This window comes from Oculina patagonica, chromosome 2 (genome assembly GCF_052425735.1).
Source record: "Oculina patagonica isolate OP01 chromosome 2, crgOcupat, whole genome shotgun sequence".
Lineage (NCBI taxonomy): Eukaryota > Metazoa > Cnidaria > Anthozoa > Scleractinia > Oculinidae > Oculina > Oculina patagonica.
In genome coordinates this window covers 30,083,233-30,104,403 of record NC_135759.1, presented here as the reverse complement: position 1 = coordinate 30,104,403, position 21,171 = coordinate 30,083,233, and the positions used below count along the sequence as shown (strand labels likewise).

Genomic DNA, 21,171 nt, shown 5'->3' with positions numbered 1-21,171 from the left:
ATCTCAAACGATAGCCTGTTTTGTGTAAGCCACTTTAAACAGTGATTTTCTTTAACAATATGAATGGCAAGAAATGTCTGGTTGAAACGGATGGGTGCTCCACACAGCAGTCTAATTAACACAAGCACCAGGAAGGCTTCGGCTTTTTGCAGTGTCTTGGGAGTAGTCAATTGCAAGTTATATGTCTGATTTGTTGTTGAATAGCAGATCGTTAATTGGCCGTCCAAGCAAAGGAAGAAAACTCGTAAGTACGGGAATATTTGTCATTATTTTAAATTATATTCAATCATGACATGATCTTAACTTTTGCCCCAGTTGTACCATGCACGTTTTAGGTCACTTTATTTGCTTGTTTGTTATGTCTTTATTATGTCTTCAGTGAACCGTGGAGCCAACACAATTAAAGTAGAATAAGGTTGCAAACGCCCTTTTTAAAAGAGCCACATTATAGTTTGTCATGTTTTTGATTCACCGCACTGTTACTGCAAACTGCTGAATACTGCAACTTATTTCATAGCACAAAAATCCATTACCGTAAAAGCCTTCAATAAGCTGCCACTTAAAATGACAAAAAGCCAAGAAAAGCTGTCCATTAGCGACAATTCCAGTTCAATTATCTCAACAGATTAATAATTAAAGTTCTTGCAACAAATTGCGTTAGACCACGTGCGTGGCGCACTTTATTTAGATTATATAACAAGCGACCAACTGATCACTGTTTTAACTTCAAGTGGTGCGAACCGGCCTCGAACTTAACTTCGACCACCGAGATGAACAAGCTAATAGTTTTGCTTGTGCTTTTAGCTTTGACCACACTATGCATTGAAGCTAAAAAGGCTAAGAAACATGAACTAGCTGAAGACCAGAAGGAAGTCGAAGAAAGCAAAGAACCCGAGACCGAAGAGAAGAGCGAATTTCCGGGTTTCGCGCTCCGCATTCCGATTCCAAGTTTCGGTGCCCTGTCTCATATAAGAGAACAGCTGGAAAACCTCTTCACAGGACAGAAGCTCGCTGATGGTGGTAAACCCGGCAAGACTAAAACCACGACCAGAACAAAAAATTCAACTCACGGTCCGTTCAAGACTTACAGTGTCACATCGGAGACTGTATCCGCCGATAACAAGAGCTCACCACACATTCTGTCCAAGATTTACAAATCTATAACTACCCTTGATAAAGACAAGCTTCCCAAGGGTAAGAATGGAAAAATCAAGCTACTATCTGCTATGGAATTCGACTTCGGACCATTTGGACCGCAATTCCGTGATGATCTTGATGGGCAGGTAAGCTAGGGCGTTCTTAAATCTTCAAGAAGTGTTCAGAGATCGAGTAAATTAACTCTTACACGTTTTTTCCATAAGATTTTGATTTTTCAGCCAACGATTCAAACGGTTTTATTTGTTCTTTGAGAAAGTGCATCGTCTCGTACGTGACAGCCTTGATTATAGCATGTTTATCTGTTGGTGGTTTACTGTCTATCGTGTTTATAAATACGACTGATTTTGATTTTATGTAATTAAGTCTGTGTTGTAGAAATTGGAAAGAGAGTTATTCGGTGAAATCACTGTTAAGACGAAAATATTTCTTCAGTTTAGCTACACAAACTTTATGACATAAGATATTTTTTTGGTCTTCAGAAACTGATAGCTTTTGACAGGTACCGGCCAAGAGACCTGCTACGCCAAATATAGAATGTTAAAGTGTCGTTGTTTGCAAGATGAAAATAGCTACATTAACAGCGGAAAGTCTCAAATAATTAGAATAAAATTATTTTAAAATACATTCAATCTTCAGAGAAAGCTAAAAAGCAGTTTTTAATTTTTAGTGACACCATCTTGTGTGTAGGTTATACGGACCGCCTGCTTCAGGCTTCTCCGGCCCAAGACTGTGCAATTACTGATTAATCGAACGAGTAAAGTAAACGAGCAACACAATTTGACTTTAAATCACAAACGAAAAATCATGTTTTCGACCGTCGATACATATGGGTTATTGACCAAGAGTGAGGTCAAGATGGCAGGATATTGGCCAAGTTCTTTTTTTTGCGTGTTTATGGACCTCGACTTCGTCTCGGTCCATAAACACGCAAAAAAAGAACGAGGCCAATATCCTGCCTTCTTGACCGAACAAGCTCGGTCAATAAAGGATTTATTATATGACTTTTTTCGAGTACTGAAAAGGAAGCCAGTTGCATGCACAATCAATGGCGCACGCTAAAATCATTTAATTGGTTTAAAAGTTTAACGAGTGACTGTCAAATTCTTGAATGAATCGAGACGAAATAAAACGACGCTACAACAGCGAAATTTACCTCTTTTTTATAACCCTCAAAAGGATATTGAAATGGCTAAAATTGCAAATCAACGTTGACTTTGAAGCCTTAAAACAAGAATGTCCATTCCATCTGGCCGCCAGCTTTTGATTATTGGACGTTTTGCAGAGTATTTGCTCGCTTCAGGCGCTTTAGTGGTGCAAGCCTGCCGTCACGGTGACTCGAGCTGAATATTGCAATTGTGATTGTTGAAAGCGTTTGGGACTTATAAATTCACGGGAAGAGCTTGAACTTTCCTACATCATTGATTTAAATGTTCGACCCGACCTTATTCGACGTGAGCGTTAGAGGCTTTGGTGAAAAGATGTTTTAAAAGCTTACATTGCCTGGTTCGCCGTGCCGACCGCTTTCTCTTTTAAGATTTACACAAACGACAAGTTTGCCGAATTCTTTATTCTTCAGGTATGTCACTGTCAGACTTCTCTCCCTTTTCCACCGAACAAAACCGATATCATGTCTTCAAGTCGCTTTGCGTTTTAATTTTTGTATCTATAGCTGGTTGTTGTGGCAAATATAATTCACGGAATTCGTTAACATTTGTTGTTTTTGAAATTAGTTTGTTCTCGTTTGCTTCAAAACCTATTTCTTTGTAATAGGACCCTCTTTCGCTAGAAACAGGCAGAAAATATTTGTGTTGTTTCGGTAAATGGTTTCATAGCTCAAGTTTACGACGGAAAAGCTTTTTGTAGTAGCGTCGACGGAGCAGAAAAGTTTTTTTTTTTTTTGCTTCAATGCGGGAACACAGCGGGCGATCCCGAGCGGTCAAGATGGCTCCATCTTGACCGCTCTGGTAGCCAATCAGAGCACGCGATTCGTTTCATCTTGACCGCTCACGGAGCTAGTCATATAATAAGTGAAAGTTATTCCAGCTTATACAGCGACTGGAGGTTTATCTTATAAAACACTGACCGTAACCATGGCAACAGTTTGTACAGTTAATCAACAGCTAAACAAAACAATCAATTTAGCTATTGTGTTATTTTTGTTGTTTTCCAGTTAAGTCTGATGTGTCTGACCAATTTAAAAAACCCATTTTTTAGTTATAAGAAGTGTTTATATAATACTGATTGGATGTTATTTTTTCAATCGTGAATCTTCAAATTCAAATATTCAATATAGACACTGTCGCCTTCTTTTTTCCCCACATTCCTTTTACATGGAGTTTTCCGGTGTTCGAACAAGAAGGATTCCTATTCCTATTTGGCCACTAAGGATTTTTAAGTTGATTAAAATCAACCTTAAAATTGATTTTGTATTTTTATGTTTCAGAAATGCGCCCAATCTGCAGACTGCAAGAAAGAGCAGTACTGTGACGCGTTCTTCAGCGTATGTAAGGACCGTTTAAGCGATGGGGCAGCATGCACGCAGAAGGACCAGTGTGATGGCAAATATAGATGTACCTGGGGCCGCTGTATAAAGAACTCTGACGAAGGAAGTTCAGGTTAGAACTAGTTTGAAATATAGATATATTTTTAATGAATTTTCCCTGTTACTATCTCTTCTGTTGAAAATGTGCCAGGTACGAGCCCACTGACTCTTTGAAACCCTCAAACAAAGGACGATCTGAAAGTGCAGATCAAAGATTACTATCTAACAGTTATTCGTACGTGATGACAAGGATAAACACGTAATACAAGCATAGAAGGCTGTATTTTAAGCACCGCCTTTTCAATAAAGTGTCTAAAATCTAGATAACGAGTTGAAATGCAAATGATATTGAACCTGGCCATGGGAAATAACTACGAAATATATAGACTGGCATTTTAATACGCCGGAGCACCAAAAAGTGAAATGTTTTTCTTTTAGTTGTATTTCTATTGCACATTGCAGTTCCCTTTTGATTTTCAACCCCTCCGTGTAACTATCACACCATTTGAAGCCGAGCAGTTTACTCGAGGCTGTTCAGTTTTTTCTTATTTTCGTATAATATTTATGTATTTTTAATAAGTTTGTTTTAACTGTAGCTTCTAATAGCTTAATTTTTTATTGTTATCACGTTTTCGTTCCTTTCCGCTCTCTTCTTTTTGGTTGTATAGAGGATAATACATGGTTGCATGGAGATCTCCAAGCAACCATGTATGATTCTGTTTATTACGAGGTTTTTGACGATTTTCCGAAGATTTTAAAAATGTTGTACGTATAGGTCGTAGGAATGTTTCCCAACATTTTCCGAACTTTTCCAAAAATTCCGAAGATTACTGAAGATTGCCGAAGACGATCCGAAGAGGTTTCGACTAAATATAGATAAATATTGCTCATTCAGCATCAAAACATGGCAAAGTCGTCAGCAAGTTACGTGTCGAAATAAATATCTTCACATGTAAAAGATCTTTTAAAGTTTAAAGATATCATTTTTCACAGCGAAAGAAATCCTGGTAATTCACCATTCACTCTAGTTTATATAATAAAATTGTTTATTCACTCGATTCTCTTCACCGTTAACGTTATCAGCACATATACTGTATTAGCATATACTTAACAGTGGATAGTGTCAAGAGAAAATAATGTTTTTGGCGCGCGCTGTAAGCAGCTGAAGAAACAATTTCTACATTTTAATTTCGGAGAAAAGCTAGTTTCCTGGAAACAGATCTGGCGATAAAACATCTACTTTGTAACGAAACCGTACCAACAAAAAATATTTTAAACATTATTTCATTTTAGCTGTGCCGCAATTTAATACAAGTAAAGTGGTTACGTTAATGGTTACTTGAAGTTTCGTCGTCCATTCTACGCGTGGCGTAAAAGGAAAAAAACGTACACGACTGAATTAAATAACAAACAGATATTGACATATTTAAATGTCAATATCTGTTTGTTATCTGTTGTTTGTTATCTTTTTGCTGTTACGGCCAAAATTTAAAATTAAAATTTTGGATGAAACAGCAATCCATTAACAATTAAGCCTGATTATAAATATAAATAGATAACAAAACCCAAAAGTTCTAATTGTTTCACCGTATTCTTAGTCTTCGGCTGACTCGACATAACACGTCTAAAACTTAAGTCTAAAACTTAAAAAAGAGGATGGAAAACATAACAGAAAGTGGTCAGCTAATGAAAAACAACGATCGTCCTGAAACGATTGTGATCATAAACTGCATCCTTAATGCTCCACTGATGCTCATATCCATTATTGGAAATTCACTGGTGTTGGCTGCCATATTGAGAACCCCTACACTTCACTCACCGTCTATAATGTTCCTCTGTAGTCTGGCTGTGTCTGATCTTTTCGTTGGCCTTGTTCTGCAACCGCTTTACATTGCATATGAATTAACAAAACTTAGTTCCCTGTACCAGCCAATGACCACGATCGCCGTCACCGGAGTTGGTGTCTCTCTTGGTACAATAACAGTCATAAGTTTGGATCGATTCCTGGCTCTTCACTATCACATGAGATATCAGAATATGGTGACCATGCATCGTGCAAAGTATACTATCGCAACTCTTTGGTTGTTAAACTTCCTTGTATCATTCTTTGCTTTTTGGAAAATTACCTATTATTATTTTGTTATTGCTGTAAGCATTCCTATTCACCTCTTGCTTTCTACTGTTTGTTATGTCAGAATTTATCGTATTGTTCGTCGGCATCAGTTACAAATCCTGGCTCAACAACACGCTGTTGGAAATTTAAATGACGAAAGCAACATGCAACCATCGGCGAAAAGTGCCAAAAACACTTTTATATATTACATCGTGATGATTTTGTGTTATACACCACTATTCATTTCCATGACAATTTTATTTTTTTTCTACGATCGTTGGACAGTTGCTTGGAACTTGACCGATACTGTTGCATTTATGAATTCGTCTATTAATCCATTTTTATATTGCTGGCGCCTTCGCGAGCTTCGAACGGCAGTCATAAAGACAGCAAAGAAAATGTTATGCAAGAGGACGGAAGAAAACTTCCCTAGCTAAGCGCAGCTAATAGCACGTCAAGTTAGTAAAGAAGACATGTTATTTGTTTAGGTGTTTATTTTTAGTTAGCATGTTTAGTTTTTGTGGTTAATTATTCCAGATTATTAAAGCACTGAACAGTTATCGCACTACTAACTACTAAGACTACAGTGTATTGCGCAACCCTCTCTCCCCTCTTTTATTTCTAAAAAGAATATTTTAGTTAATTTTGTAGCGGCACAATCTTTTGTTATTCTAAAACTTATTGTATCAGTTGTTTAGCACCTGCTCTAAGAATAAAGCCTTCGCATAATAGCGAAATATTGGTCCTTATGGCGGTAAAAATAATGTCAATAGACGGTCTACCACTTGCTCAGCTCGTGTAGGCCAAAATTAGTTGTCGGAATACTATTGGCTACAACTAAAATGAAAAATTGTCCTGTAAATAACGATTTTGAGTGCTGCCATCAAGCGAGATATTCAATACCATTTTCCTTGATATTAAAGATCCCTGAAGATAGCATTAGTCAAACCGAACATTTGGATCAAAAAATGAAGGTCCCTGAATACGAGACATGTTGCAGGGACGAAATCACGACAGGTCCACACAGAAGGAAATGTGTCAGAGACATGCAACGCAGCAAAAACGTGCCAGGCACAGGCCCAACTCTCTAAAACCGACTATAACAGCAATTTCTTTAGTGCATGATGGCTAGGATGAAAAAATAATAGAAACATCTAGATAGCTAGTTGAAGTTAAATATTCGTAATATCAAGCATTAGAAATGCCAGTGATATTGCAAATGGCCACAGGACAATAATAACGAGATATGTAGATTGGTATTTTAATACGGCGGAGCACCAAAAAATGTACAAAAAATATTTTTATTGGACAGAAAGTATCATGTAAAGAAATTCCTAACAAAAAGAAGCGGAATGTCAAAAAATGATAATTTTTTTCTCTATTGGTCTTAAGTAAACAACTCTAGAAACAATTTCTACATTATAATCTCAGAGATTAGTTTCCTGGGAATTAAAAAAAACATCTGCTCAGTAGTTAAACCTTTATAGTAAGAGAACACATTTTTAAATATTATTTTATTTTAAATGCGCCACTCGTAGCAGTGAACTTTGAAAATCCTTGATTTACGATATAACGTTTTTAACCTGAATGTCGTACATTCTACGCGTGGCGCGATTCATAAAATGTCCAGGAATTAATTAGCAAATTACCATTTAAATTTTGGCACTGGCAACAATCCATTAACCCTTTCTTAACCTAAAGAGCTTAAATGGATTACAAACCCTACGTTCATTGGTGGAATCTATTTCTCTTATATGCTTAGTTTTCGGCAAAAACTCAACATTGCACGTAAACCGCGCCCTTAAGTATTTTGAAACTTTATAAAAGAGGATGGAAAACATGACAGAAAGTGATCAGCTTAAGGAGACCAACTATCGTCCTGAAACTATTGTGATCATAAACTGCATCTTTAATGCTCCACTGATGCTCATATCCATAATTGGAAATTCACTGGTGTTGGCTGCCATATTGAAAACCCCTACACTGAACTCACCGTCCATAATGTTCCTCTGCAGTCTGGCTGTGTCTGATCTTTTCGTTGGCTTTATCGTGCAACCGCTTTACATTGCATATGAATTAACAAAATTTAGTTCCTTGTATGAGTTAATGATCGCGATGTCCGTTAATGGAGTTGGTGTCTCTCTTGGTACAGTAACAGTCATAAGTATGGATCGATTCCTGGCTCTTCACTATCACATGCGATATCCAGATATGGTGACCACACATCGTGCAAAGTATACCATAATAACTCTTTGGTTGTTTACCTTTCTTGTATCATTTCTTGCTTTTTGGAAAATTACTTATTATTATTTTCTTGCAGCTTTTAGCATTCCAATTTATCTCTTGCTTTCTACTGTTTGTTATGTCAGAATTTATTTTATTGTTCGTCGGCATCAGTTACAAATCCTCGCTCAACAACACGCTATTGGAAGTTTAAATGACGAAAGCAACATGCAACGATCAGTAAAAAGTGCCAAAAACACTTTTATATATTACATTGTGATGATTCTTTGTTATACACCGCTATTTATTTCCATGACAATTTTATTTTTCTTCTACGATCGCTGGACAGTTGCTTGGAACTTAAGTAATACTGCAGTATTTTTGAATTCGTCCATAAACCCATTTTTATATTGCTGGCGTCTTCGCGAGCTTCGAACGGCAGTCATAAAGACAGCAAAGAAGATGTTATGTAAGAACACCGAATAAAACTACCTACTGTAAGCGTAGCTAATAGCACGTAATGTTAGTAAGGAAAAAAGTTATTCTTTTAGGTTTTTTAATGTACCAGTTAATTAGACTACATGTCGTGCAACCGATAGGATAAAGGTTTATTAGTGCACGAGTCAATAAAGTTGCTTTTCTTGAATAAGACTACAGCGTGTTGAACAACCCTCTGTTTTTGCTTGATAGAATATTTAACAAGCCTTTGTCATCCTAAAACTATTTGTATAGGTGTTTAGCACCTGCTTTAGGAATAAAGCCTTCAGAGAATGGCAAAATATAGGTTTTTAGGGCGTGAAAACCATAATGTTCTCCATTTTAATAGCTCATTTTAGGCAAGTTAAGTAGTCGAAATACTATTGCTACAACTAAATTTTAAAAATGTCCTGTTAGTAGGAGATTTGAGTTCTGAGTTACACAAGACCATATATTTGATATGAAAGATGCCTGAAGATAGCAATAGTCACACCAGTAAGTGGGTCAAAAATAAAGGTCCTGAAAAAATCACAACACGTACACACAGAAAGAAATGTAGCAAAGACATGTATTATAGCAGGGGAGGTGTCGCTTGAAAATGTTCCCGCTACACTTTGTTGTGTATGTACATGTTGCGTTTTTGCCCTGCTACAAGTCGCTGCAACCTATCGTGTAAACGACTCACTTAACAATCATGGCAATCATAACAATCATGGCCATAACAATCATGGCCATTAGTGTCGGAGGTCTCCATGATTTGGACAGAAGATGGCTATTTGATGACCATACACGTTACATCTAACATTTGTGCCAACTTTGAGGCAAATTGTAATTATAGAGCATAATCAGCTCCTGGGTTTGGATTTCAGTTTTGCTGTAGTTAATTGCACTTGAACAGTCTAAGTGTAACTTGTCACATTGGGTCAGAGAAACAGAAATATCCTTTTGGTTATATTTAGTTCCTTGCCTCGGTAACTTACAATTATTGTCATCTGGCGAATGTACAAAAAACACACCCCACTCCGTTCCAGAAGCATTTATTCCTCCGTTGTACTTCGCGAACGTTGGCAATTTCGGATTGAAATTTGGTTTGGACTTTATTTGGGTAGCGACGGTAAATACCACTGCCGTAGCTTCCTACTTTGGGATGAAGGTTAACCCCAACGTGTCTTGGTGTGCGGAATGTTTTTTTAAGTGCGGCACGCTGAAAATTGCAAGAGCAAGGAGGGCTTTATTTGTAAACTCGTTGCAATAAACTAAATAATTAATCAAGGTAGCGACCTAACTACTCCTGAAGGCTTTTTGCAAATACGGATAAAATTTCCATATTGAAGTTTCGTTTACAATAATTATGATATTCAACCAAGATCAAACCCGGATCTTTCTTAAAAAAACTGTTATTTATATAACTACTAAAAGGAAACAAATGTCCAAGGTCAAATCTAAGTAATTAAATGTTTGAGTCACTTCATTGCAAACTCTTTCTATTTACTCCTGCAGTAGACGTTTTGTAGGAAACCTTTTGATACCTTGACCATCATTTTTCAACTGAATTATTATTTGTAGGTACATTCTGTGACTCAGACAGCGAATGCCATTCCACTGACGCCGAGGAACTAAGCTGCAGGGAGCAACCCGACATCAGTCGCTTCAACCGTGTGTGCATGGCCAAGCTGGGGGAGGGAGCTACGTGTGGACACTCCAGCTTGTTTGATCTCTTCAGAAGAGCCGAGGACGTGTCCAACTACTGCAAAAAGGGGCTGGTGTGCAGGACTGTTGGGTATGATGTTATTGTTACTATTGTGCATGCTTTTGCATAGAAATTCTACAAAATACATAAATCCGCTGGTTCACGTATGGGAGTATGGGTGTGTCATAACACGACACAAGACCATCACTCTTCAAAGGATGGATAACGCTATATCCTCCAGATAAATCACTATCCAATGGATAGCGTAGTTTGTTTTGTGGTCTTTTGTCAACACGTTTCCACTGGATAGTGATTTTATCCACGCCTTGAACAACCGGGCCCAGGAAAAAGACAAAAAAAGCACTGGTTATAAAACACCAATCTTCGTAGGCTGATGTTGGTGCTTGATCGAATAGCGAGGGTTTTTATGTTATTATTTTTCTTTAAAAAAAACTGCAAGAGCTATTACGTATTTGCATAGCTTGATGCCAAACATGTGTTTCAGAGCTCTTGAATTCGGAATTAAAGTCTCTGAGTAAATTTTTAACCCGCAGTTCAGGTTAACACAAGTTTTCGAGTTCTTTAGATCTGAAAATCACTTTCGTGTTTGCGTGCGGGCTATATGAACGCGGGCTTGTTTTTTGAAGATATCATATCTTCCTAAAGTGTAAGATGCAAGAGATCAGTTTAAAGAGATTTGGTGGATTGGCAGAAGAACGGATTGGGTATGTCGGGGGAGTCACACTTCACGCACTGTTTTGACTATCTACTGAATGTAGCAAATGACAAATTTAATTTTGCAGAATTATTGATTGACAATATTGAAAATATAAGATGCTGATTAGTCAAATTTTTCTTTCACAGGTTCTTTGGACGTAGGGCCTGCATCCGAGGCTACGAGGACAATTCAGAGGAGGCAAAGTCAGATGATGAAGATGATGAAGCTTCCAAAAAGGAAATAAAATCAAGCAAGGACAAGAAAGAAGACAAGAGTAAAAAACTCAAGTTCTAAGAAGCAAAAAGGTTATGGACCCAAATGGAAACAGCCTAGAGATAAAAATAAATAATTGATTTGTAAAAACATTAAACTAAAAAATATAAATAAAGCATAAAATCGTAATTTGACATTCACTTGTAAGAATTCGTGCTGTTTCCCTCCTATCCAGTAGTAAATCAAGGTGGCTTTGTTTCTTCAGTTGCCCTTCAATCTTTCGTTCGTCAGGCTGCAAACGTTTCTGTATTTTATATAGCGACTGTTATCTGTAATAATATCGATATGAACTGCAAAGTACACTTTACAGTATGGGGGGTTGTAAACAACACAAGGGCGATGATCTTTCATTTGCTTAAAATGTATATCCGCAGTACAAATATATGAATTTCATATATTCATTTCATACAAGTGAGCCTATCATCGGAGGAAGGGAGGGGTAGGTTGGCTTACATGTGGTGGGATTACATAGCCTTCCATCCAGTGAGAGTATCAATCCTCCCAATCTCTTCATGCTATATCTTCGAAAAGCAGATTTTCAAAAGCCCTTGATCCCACCCGTTGGATTGGAACAGTCGAACTTTTTCTTCATCTTCACACTAATTGCTGCATACAGCTACAAATGAAACAATGCCTTCAATATTCCTCGTGAAAGTTGCAAAAGTAAAATAATGAAAGTGTCTCTGTGCGAAAAGTGATAGTGCAGCATAGTGCGTACACGTGACATTAAACATGTTTGTTCACAGAATGCGTTAATTCTAAGTCAAACTGTCATTGTGTGTGCAATATAAATGGCACGTAATTGCACTGTATGCTTACTGTTCTGTTAAAAATCGATGAGTCATTTTGAGGTGCTTGCGTCGGGTAAGCACTCTCTTTTCTGTTGAAAATGTGCCAGGTACGCGCCCACTGACTCTTTGAAACCCTCAAACAAAGGACGATCTGAAAGTGCAGATCAAAGATTACTATCTAACAGTAATTCGTACGTGATGACAAGAATAAACACGTAATACAAGCATAGAAGGCTGTATTTTAAGCACCGCCTTTTCAATAAAGTGTCTAAAATCTAGATAATGAGTTGAAATGCAAATGATATTGAACCTGGCCATGGGAAATAACTACGAAATATATAGACTGGCATTTTAATACGCCGGAGCACCAAAAAGTGAAATGTTTTTCTTTTAGTTGTATTTCTATTGCACATTGCAGTTCCCTTTTGGTTTTCAGCCCCTCTTTGTAACTATCACACCATTTGACGCCGAGCAGTTTACTCGAGGCTGTTCAGTTTTTCCTTATTTTCGTATAATATTTATGTATTTTTCATAAGTTTGTTTTCAACTGTAGTAATAGCTTAATTTTTTATTGTTATCACGTTTTCGTTCTTTTCCGCTCTCTTTTTTTTGGTTGTATAGAGGATAATACATGGTTGCATGGAGATCTCCAACGGCAACCATGTATGATTCTGTTTGTTACGAGGTTTTTGACGATTTTCCGAAGATCATCAGTTTTAAAATGTTGTACGAAGGTCGTAGGAATCTTTCCCAACATTTTCCAAACTTTTCCAAAAAAATTCCGAAGATTACCGAAGATTGCCGAAGACGATCCGAAGAGGTTTCGACTAAATATAGATAAATATTGCTCATTCAGCATCGAAACATGGCAAACTCGTCAGCAAGTTACGTGTCGAAATCAATATCTTCACATGTAAAAGATCTTCTAAAGTTTAAAGATATGATTTTTCACAGCGAAGGAAAATCCTGGTAATTCACCATACACTCTAGTTTATATAATAAAATTGTTTATTCACTAGATTCTCTTCACCGTTAACGTTAACAGCACATATACTGTATTAGCATATACTTAACAGTGGATAGTGTCAAGAGAAAATAATGTTTTTGGCGCGCGCTGATTGGCTACTCAAACTCTAAATATGCTTTGCGCGCGAGAAAATTGTAATCTTCAACAGGAATAACTTAAACTAGTCAAAAAGCATCCTTTTGTGCTATATTATCTCACTGTTTTAATATAATTACTAAAACAACTATTTACTATTTATCCACTTAGCCACCTCCACTTCGGTAAAAAGTTGTTAAATATCTCAGTTATGTTTTCGCTCATATATCTTTGTATTCATCTGATGTAACAAACTCGATCGCTGGCGGCTCCTTCAATAAACTGTGCTGTTGTTTGCGTCTCAACTTAGAATAGAAATGTTTTCTATTCGGCTAAGCCAGAAAAAGTAAAAACAAAAAGTAAAAACAATATTCCAAGTAAAAGAAGTGGAACGTCAAAAGTAATGTGGGGGGGAAAATAAAAATAAAAGACTGCGAAAAAAAAACAAAAAAAAAATTTAAAATTATTTCATTTTACTGCCGCAATTAAAAGTAAAGTGGTTACGTTAATGGTTACTTTAAGTTTCGTCGTCCATTCTACGCGTGGCGTAAAAGGAAAAAAACGTACACGACTGAATTAAATAACATATTTAAATGTCAATATCTGTTTGTTATCTGTTGTTTGTTATCTTTTTGCTGTTACGGCAAAAATTTAAAATTAAAATTTTGGATGTAACAGCAATCTATTAACAATTAAGCCTGATTATAAATATAAATAGATAACAAAACCCAGGATTCTAATTGTTTCACCTTATTCTAATTTCGGAAACTAGAAATGCTAGTTTCCTGGGAAAAGATCTGGCGATAAAACATCTACTTTGTAACGAAACCATACCAACAGAAGATATTTTAAACATTATTTCATTTTAGCTGTGCCACAATTTAAAAAGTAAAGTGGTTACGTTAATGGTTACTTGAAGTTTCGTCGTCCATTCTACGCGTGGCGTAAAAGGAAAAAAAACGTACACGACTGAATTTAATAACATATTTAAATGTCAATATCTGTTTGTTATCTGTTGTTTGTTATCTTTTTGCTGTTACGGCCAAAATTTAAAATTAAAATTTTGGATGTAACAGCAATCCATTAACAATTAAGCCTGATTTTAAATATAAATAGATAACAAAACCCAGGATTCTAATTGTTTCACCTTATTCTTAGTCTTCGGCTGACTCGACATAACACGTCTAAAACTTAAGTCTAAAACTTAAAAAAGAGGATGGAAAACATAACAGAAAGTGGTCAGCTAATGGAAAACAACGATCGTCCTGAAACGATTGTGATCATAAACTGCATCCTTAATGCTCCACTGATGCTCATATCCATTATTGGAAATTCACTGGTGTTGGCTGCCATATTGAGAACCCCTACACTTCACTCACCGTCTATATTGTTCCTCTGCAGTCTGGCTGTGTCTGATCTTTTCGTTGGCCTTGTTCTGCAACCGCTTTACATTGCATATGAATTAACAAAACTTAGTTCCCTGTACCAGCCAATGATCACGATCGCCGTCACCGGAGTTGGTGTCTCTCTTGGTACAATAACAGTCATAAGTATGGATCGATTCCTGGCCCTTCACTATCACATGAGATATCAAAATATGGTGAACATGCATCGTGCAAAGTATACTATCGCAACTCTTTGGTTGTTAAACTTCCTTGTATCATTCTTTGCTCTTTGGAAACGTGCTGCTTATTATTTTGTTATAGCTGTAAGCATTCCTATTCACCTCTTGCTTTCTACTGTTTGTTATGTCAGAATTTATCGTATTGTTCGTCGGCATCAGTTACAAATCCTCGCTCAACAAAACGCTGTTGGAAGTTTGAATGACGAAAGCAACATGCAACCATCGGCGATAAGTGCCAAAAACACTTTTATATATTACATCGTGATGATTTTGTGTTATACACCACTATTCATTTCCATGACAATTTTATTTTTTTTCTACGATCGTTGGACAGTTGCTTGGAACTTGACCGATACTGTTGCATTTATGAATTCGTCTATTAATCCATTTTTATATTGCTGGCGCCTTCGCGAGCTTCGAACGGCAGTCATAAAGACAGCAAAGAAAATGTCATGTAAGAGGACAGAAGGAAACTTCCCTAGCTAAGCGCAGCTAATAGCACGTCAAGTTAGTAAAGAAGACATGTTATTTGTTTAGGTGTTTATTTTTAGTTAGCATGTTTCGTTTTTGTGGTTAATTATTCCAGATTATTAAAGCACTGAACAGTTATTGCACTACTAACTACTAAGACTACAGTGGATTGCGCAACCCTCTCTCCCCTCTTTTATTTCTAAAAAGAATATTTTAGTTAATTTTGTCGCGGCACAATCTTTTGTTATTCTAAAACTTATTGTATCAGTTGTTTAGCACCTGCTCTAAGAATAAAGCCTTCGCATAATAGCGAAATATAGGTCCTTAGGGCGGTAAAAATAATGTCAATAGACGGTCTACCACTTGCTCAGCTCGTGTAGGCCAAAATTAGTTGTCGGAATACTATTGGCTACAACTAAAATGAAAAATTGTCCTGTAAATAACGATTTTGAGTTCTGCCATCAAGCGAGATATGCAATACCATTTTCCTTGATATTAAAGATCCCTGAAGATAGCATTAGTCAAACCGAACATTTGGATCAAAAAATGAAGGTCCCTGAATACGAGACATGTTGCAGGGACGAAATCACGACAGGTCCACACAGAAGGAAATGCGTCAGAGACATGCAACGCAGCAAAAACGTGCCAGGCACAGGCCCAACTCTCTAAAACCGACTTAACAAATATTCTGGACGTTGACCTTGCGCGACCTGAAAGTGCAGATCAAAGAATATTATATAACAGTAATTTCTTTAGTGCATGATGGCTAGGATGAAAAAATAATAGAAACATCTAGATAGCTAGTTGAAGTTAAATATTCGTAATATCAAGCATTAGAAATGCCAGTGATATTGCAAATGGCCACAGGAAAATAATAACGAGATATGTAGATTGGTATTTTGCGGGGCCCCAAAAATACAAAAAATATTTTTTTGGACAGAAAGTATCATGTAAAGAAATTCCTAACAAAAAGAAGCGGAATGTCAAAAAATGATAATTTTCTATTGGTCTTAAGTAAACAACTCTAGAAACAATTTCTACATTATAATCTCAGAGATTAGTTTCCTGGGAATTAAAAAAAAAAAACATCTGCTCAGTAGTTAAACCTTTATAGTAAGAGAACACATTTTTAAATATTATTTTATTTTAAATGTGCCACTCGTAGCAGTGAACTTTGAAAATCCTTGATTTCCGATATAACGTTTTTAACCTGAATGTCGTCCATTCTACGCGTGGCGCGATTCATAAAATGTCCAGGAATTAATTAGCAAACTACCATTTAAATTTTGGCACTGGCAACAATCCATTAACCCTTTCTTAACCTAAAGAGCTTAAATGGATTACAAACACTACGTTTATTGGTGGAATATATTTCTCTTATATGCTTAGTTTTCGGCAAAAACTCAACATTGCACGTAAACCGCGCCCTTAAGTATTTTGAAACTTTATAAAAGAGGATGGAAAACATGACAGAAATTGATCAGCTTAAGGAGAGCAACTATCGTCCTGAAACTATTGTGATCATAAACTGCATCTTTAATGCTCCACTGATGCTCATATCCATTATTGGAAATTCACTGGTGTTGGCTGCCATATTGAGAACCCCTTCACTGAACTCACCGTCCATATTGTTCCTCTGCAGTCTGGCTGTGTCTGATCTTTTCGTTGGCTTTATCGTGCAACCGCTTTACATTGCATATGAATTAACAAAATTTAGTTCCTTGTACGAGCTAATGATCGCGATGTCTGTTAATGGAGTCGGTGTCTCTCTTGGTACAATAACAGTCATAAGTTTGGATCGATTCCTGGCTCTTCACTATCACATGCGATATCCAGATATGGTGACCATACATCGTGCAAAGTATACCATAATAACCCTTTGGTTGTTTACCTTCCTTGTATCATTTCTTGCTTTTTGGAAAATAACTGCTTATTATTTTCTTGCAGCTGTAAGCATTCCTATTTATCTCTTGCTTTCTACTGTTTGTTATGTCAGAATTTATTTCATTGTTCGTCGGCATCAGTTACAAATCCTCGCTCAACAAAACGCTGTTGGAAGTTTAAATGACGAAAGCAACATACAACGATCAGTAAAAAGTGCCAAAAACACTTTTATATATTACATTGTGATGATTCTTTGTTATACACCGCTATTTATTTCCATGACAATTTTATTTTTCTTCTACGATCGCTGGACAGTTGCTTGGAACTTAAGCGATACTGCAGTATTTTTGAATTCGTCCATAAACCCATTTTTATATTGCTGGCGTCTTCGCGAGCTTCGAACGGCAGTCATAAAGACAGCAAGAGAAATGCTATGTAAGAACACCGAATAAAACTACCTACTGTAAGCGTAGCTAATAGCACGTAATGTTAGTAAGGAAAAAAGTTATTCTTTTAGGTTTTTTTATGTGCAAGTTGCGTTTTTATGGTTAATTAGACTAGATTTCGAACAACCGATAGGCCAAAGGTTTATAACACGAGTAAATAAAGTTGCTTTTCTTGAAAAAGACTACAGCGTGTTGAAGAACCATCTGTTTTTGCTTAATAGAATATTTAATAATCCTTTGTCAAAACTATTTGTATAGGTGTTTGCACCTGCTCTAAGAATAAAGCCTTCGGATAGTGGCAAAATATAGGTTTTCAGGACGTGAAAAATAATGTTCTCCATTTTAATAGCTCATGTTAAGCAAACTAAGTTGTCGAAATACTATTGGCTACAACTAAATTTTAAAAATATCCTTTGAGTAGTAGCTTTGAGTTTTGCCATACAAGACCATGATTTATTTGATATGAAAAAATGCCTGAAGATAGCAATAGTCACACCAATAGGTGGCCTGGGTCAAAAAATAGATGTCCCGACACACAGAGGGTCATATGATAAATTCAGGGACAAAATCACAACACGTACACACTAAAGAAAATGTAGCGAAGACATATAGCAGGGGACATATCGCTACAACATGTTCCCGTTACACGTTCTTGTGTATGTACATGTTGTGTTTTTGTCCCTGCTACAAGTCGCTGCAACCCATACCGTATAAACGGTTCATTCCCATAACAGTCATGGCCATTAGTGTAGGAGATCCCCATAATTTGGACAGAAGATGGTTATTTGATGACCATACACGTTACATCTAACATTTGTGCCAACTTTTTTTGAGGCAAATCGGTAATTAGAACATAATCAGCTCCTGGGCTTTGGATTTCATTTTGCTGTAGTTAATTGCACTTGAACAGTCTCAATGTAACTTGTCATGTTGGGTCCGAGAAACAGAAATATCCTTTTGGTTAGTTCCTTGTCGGTAACAGACATTTATTGTCAACTGGCGAATGTACAAAACACACTCTCCCCTCCCAAAGCATTTATTCCTCTGTTTTACTTCGCGAACGTTGGCAAAGTGGTTGAAATTTGGTTTGGACTTTATTTGGGCAGCGACAGTAAATACCATTGCCGTAACTTCCCACTTTGGGGTAAAGGTTAACCCCAACGAGTCTGGGTGTGTGGAATGCTTTTTTTTAAGTGCGGCACGCTGGAAAATTGCAAGAACAAGGAGGGCTTTATTTGTAAACTCGCTGCAATAAACCAAATAATTAATCAAGGTGGCGACCTAACTAAATACACCTGAAGACTTTTCGCAAATGCGGATAAAATTTTTCATATTGAAATTTCGTTTACAATAATTATGATATTCAACCAAGATTTAACCCGAATCTTTCTTAAAGAAACTGTTATTTATGGATTTAGAAGGAAACAAATGTCCAAGGTCAAATCTAAGTTATTAAATGTTTGAGTCACTAAATTGCAAACTCTTTCTTTTTACTCCTGATGTAGACGGCATAAATGTATGCACTGTGGTGCAAGAGATAAGTGAGGCCAATAGTCCCTGGCCTCCGGCGAAACATCCGATGAGAAGCGGCTACATTATACTGAAGTCGTTCTGTAGGAAACATTTTGATACCTTGACCATCATTTCTCAACTGAATTATCATTTGTAGGTACATTCTGTGACTCAGACAGCGAATGCCATTCCACTGACGCCGAGGAACTAAGCTGCAGGGAGCAACCCGACATCAGTCGCTTCAACCGTGTGTGCATGGCCAAGCTGGGAGAGGGAGCTACATGTGGACACTCAAGCTTGTTTGATCTCTTCAGAAGAGCCGAAGACGTTTCCAACTACTGCAAAAAGGGGCTGGTGTGCAGGACTGTTGGGTATGATGTTATTGTTACTATTGTGCATGTTTTTTGCATAGCAATTTCTAAAAAAATATATAGTTCCTGGGTCGCGTATGGGAGTATGTGTGTGTCATAACACAACACAAGACCATCACTCATCCCGGTTGTCAAAGGATGGATAACGCTATATCCTCCAGATAAATCACTATCCAATGGATAGCGTAGTTTGTTTTGTGGTCTTTTGTCAACACTTATCCCCTGGATAGTGATTTTATCCACCCCTTGAACAACCGGGCCCAGGAAAAAGACAAAAAAAAGCACTGGTTATAAAACACCAATCTTCGTAGGCTGATGTTGGTGCTTGATCGAATAGCGAGGGTTTTTATGTTATTATTTTTCTTTAAAAAAAAAAGAAAACTGCAAGAGCTATTACGTATTTGCATAGCTTGATGCCAAACATGTGTTTCAGAGCTCTTGAATTCGGAATTAAAGTCCCTGAGTAAATTTTTAACCCGCAGTTCAGGTTAACACAAGTTTTCGAGTTCTTTAGATCTGAAAATCACTTTCGTGTTTGCGTGCGGGCTATATGAACGCGGGCTTGTTTTAATTACTCTTTACTCTACTTTACTTTGGGAATTACACAGACTTTTGAAGATATCATATCTTCCTAAAGTGTAAGATGCAAGAGATCAGTTTAAAGAGATTTGGTGGATTGGCAGAAGAACGGATTGGGTATGTCGGGGGAGTCACACTTCACGCACTGTTTTGACTATCTTCTGAATGTAGCAAATGACAAATTTAATTTTGCAGAATTATTGATTGACAATATTGAAAATATAAGATGCTGATTAGTCAAATTTTCTTCTTCTTCACAGGTTCTTTGGACGTAGGGCCTGCATCCGAGGCTACGAGGACAATTCAGAGGAGGCAAAGTCAGATGATGAAGATGATGAAGCTTCCAAAAAGGAAATAAAATCAAGCAAGGACAAGAAAGAAGACAAGAGTAAAAAACTCAAGTTCTAAGAAGCAAAAAGGTTATGGACCCAAATGGAAACAGCCTAGAGATAAAAATAAATAATTGATTTGTAAAAACATTAAACTAAAAAATATAAATAAAGCAAAAAATCGTAATTTGACATTCACTTGTAAGAATTCGTGCTGTTTCCCTCCTATCCAGTAGTAAATCAAGGTGGCTTTGTTTCTTCAGTTGCCCTTCAATCTTTCGTTCGTCAGGTTGCAAACGTTTCTGTATTTTATATAGCGACTGTTATCTCTTCTAAGTCTATGACTATCTGTAATAATATCGATATGAACTGCAAAGTACACTTTACAGTATGGGGGGTTGTAAACAACACAAGAAAAAAAAAAAAAAAAGGCGATGATCTTTCATTTGCTTAAAATGTATATCCGCAGTACAAATATATGAATTTCATATATTCATTAAAAAATATTATCATACAAGTGAGCCTATCATCGGAGGAAGGGAGGGGTAGGTTGGCTTACATGTGGTGGGATTACATAGCCTTCCATCCAGTGAGAGTATCAATCCTCCCAATCTCTTCATGCTATATCTTCGAAAAGCAGATTTTCAAAAGCCCTTGATCCCACCCGTTGGATTGGAACAGTCGAACTTTTCCTTTGACTCCGTTCCCACACAATTGTGGAATTCTGATACACTTCATTTTATCTTCATCTTCACACTAATTGCTGCATACAGCTACAAATGAAACAATGCCTTCAATATTCCTCGTGAAAGTTGCAAAAGTAAAATAATGAAAGTGTCTCTGTGCGAAAAGTGATAGTGCAGCATAG

At 36.9% G+C, this 21,171-nt stretch overlaps 5 protein-coding genes and 1 long non-coding RNA gene across 6 annotated transcripts; all 6 read left to right on the top strand.

The window, feature by feature from the left end:
- The first annotated feature begins 679 nt into the window (after positions 1 to 679).
- Positions 680 to 11,328, top strand: LOC144644040 (uncharacterized). Its single transcript, XM_078503448.1, has 4 exons — positions 680 to 1,283; positions 3,602 to 3,773; positions 10,080 to 10,293; positions 11,068 to 11,328. The coding sequence occupies exons 1-4, from the start codon at positions 771 to 773 to the stop codon at positions 11,213 to 11,215; spliced, it is 1,047 nt and encodes a 348-aa protein (XP_078359574.1). The 5' UTR covers positions 680 to 770; the 3' UTR covers positions 11,216 to 11,328.
- LOC144641957 (melanocyte-stimulating hormone receptor-like) lies at positions 5,316 to 6,835 on the top strand. The gene has a single exon (XM_078500971.1). It carries the CDS (start codon positions 5,357 to 5,359, stop codon positions 6,248 to 6,250), a length of 894 nt encoding a protein of 297 aa, XP_078357097.1. The 5' UTR covers positions 5,316 to 5,356; the 3' UTR covers positions 6,251 to 6,835.
- On the top strand, positions 7,469 to 10,013 carry LOC144644042 (melanocyte-stimulating hormone receptor-like). Its single transcript, XM_078503451.1, has one exon. It carries the CDS (start codon positions 7,644 to 7,646, stop codon positions 8,520 to 8,522), a length of 879 nt encoding a protein of 292 aa, XP_078359577.1. The 5' UTR covers positions 7,469 to 7,643; the 3' UTR covers positions 8,523 to 10,013.
- Positions 11,329 to 13,777: 2,449 nt separating the features above from the next.
- On the top strand, positions 13,778 to 15,675 carry LOC144641956 (melanocyte-stimulating hormone receptor-like). Its single transcript, XM_078500970.1, has one exon. The coding sequence runs from the start codon at positions 14,304 to 14,306 to the stop codon at positions 15,195 to 15,197; it is 894 nt and encodes a 297-aa protein (XP_078357096.1). The 5' UTR covers positions 13,778 to 14,303; the 3' UTR covers positions 15,198 to 15,675.
- Positions 15,676 to 16,639: 964 nt separating this feature from the next.
- On the top strand, positions 16,640 to 17,652 carry LOC144644043 (melanocyte-stimulating hormone receptor-like). Its single transcript, XM_078503452.1, has one exon. The coding sequence runs from the start codon at positions 16,640 to 16,642 to the stop codon at positions 17,516 to 17,518; it is 879 nt and encodes a 292-aa protein (XP_078359578.1). The 3' UTR covers positions 17,519 to 17,652.
- Positions 17,653 to 19,115: 1,463 nt separating this feature from the next.
- On the top strand, positions 19,116 to 20,485 carry LOC144644052 (uncharacterized). Its single transcript, XR_013569015.1, has 2 exons — positions 19,116 to 19,395; positions 20,235 to 20,485. It is a non-coding gene; the product is annotated as an uncharacterized LOC144644052 (long non-coding RNA).
- The last annotated feature ends 686 nt before the right edge of the window (positions 20,486 to 21,171 follow it).

Excerpts from the sequence above, each read along its gene's own strand:
- LOC144644040 (XM_078503448.1), top strand. The coding sequence starts at position 771 with ATGAACAAGCTAATAGTTTTGCTTGTGCTTTTAGCTTTGACCACACTA. Across the intron at positions 1,284-3,601 it reads GTGATGATCTTGATGGGCAG|AAATGCGCCCAATCTGCAGA; the intron begins GTAAGCTAGGGC and ends TTTATGTTTCAG. Across the intron at positions 10,294-11,067 it reads CTGGTGTGCAGGACTGTTGG|GTTCTTTGGACGTAGGGCCT; the intron begins GTATGATGTTAT and ends TTTCTTTCACAG.
- LOC144641957 (XM_078500971.1), top strand. The coding sequence starts at position 5,357 with ATGGAAAACATAACAGAAAGTGGTCAGCTAATGAAAAACAACGATCGT.
- LOC144644042 (XM_078503451.1), top strand. The coding sequence starts at position 7,644 with ATGGAAAACATGACAGAAAGTGATCAGCTTAAGGAGACCAACTATCGT.
- LOC144641956 (XM_078500970.1), top strand. The coding sequence starts at position 14,304 with ATGGAAAACATAACAGAAAGTGGTCAGCTAATGGAAAACAACGATCGT.
- LOC144644043 (XM_078503452.1), top strand. The coding sequence starts at position 16,640 with ATGGAAAACATGACAGAAATTGATCAGCTTAAGGAGAGCAACTATCGT.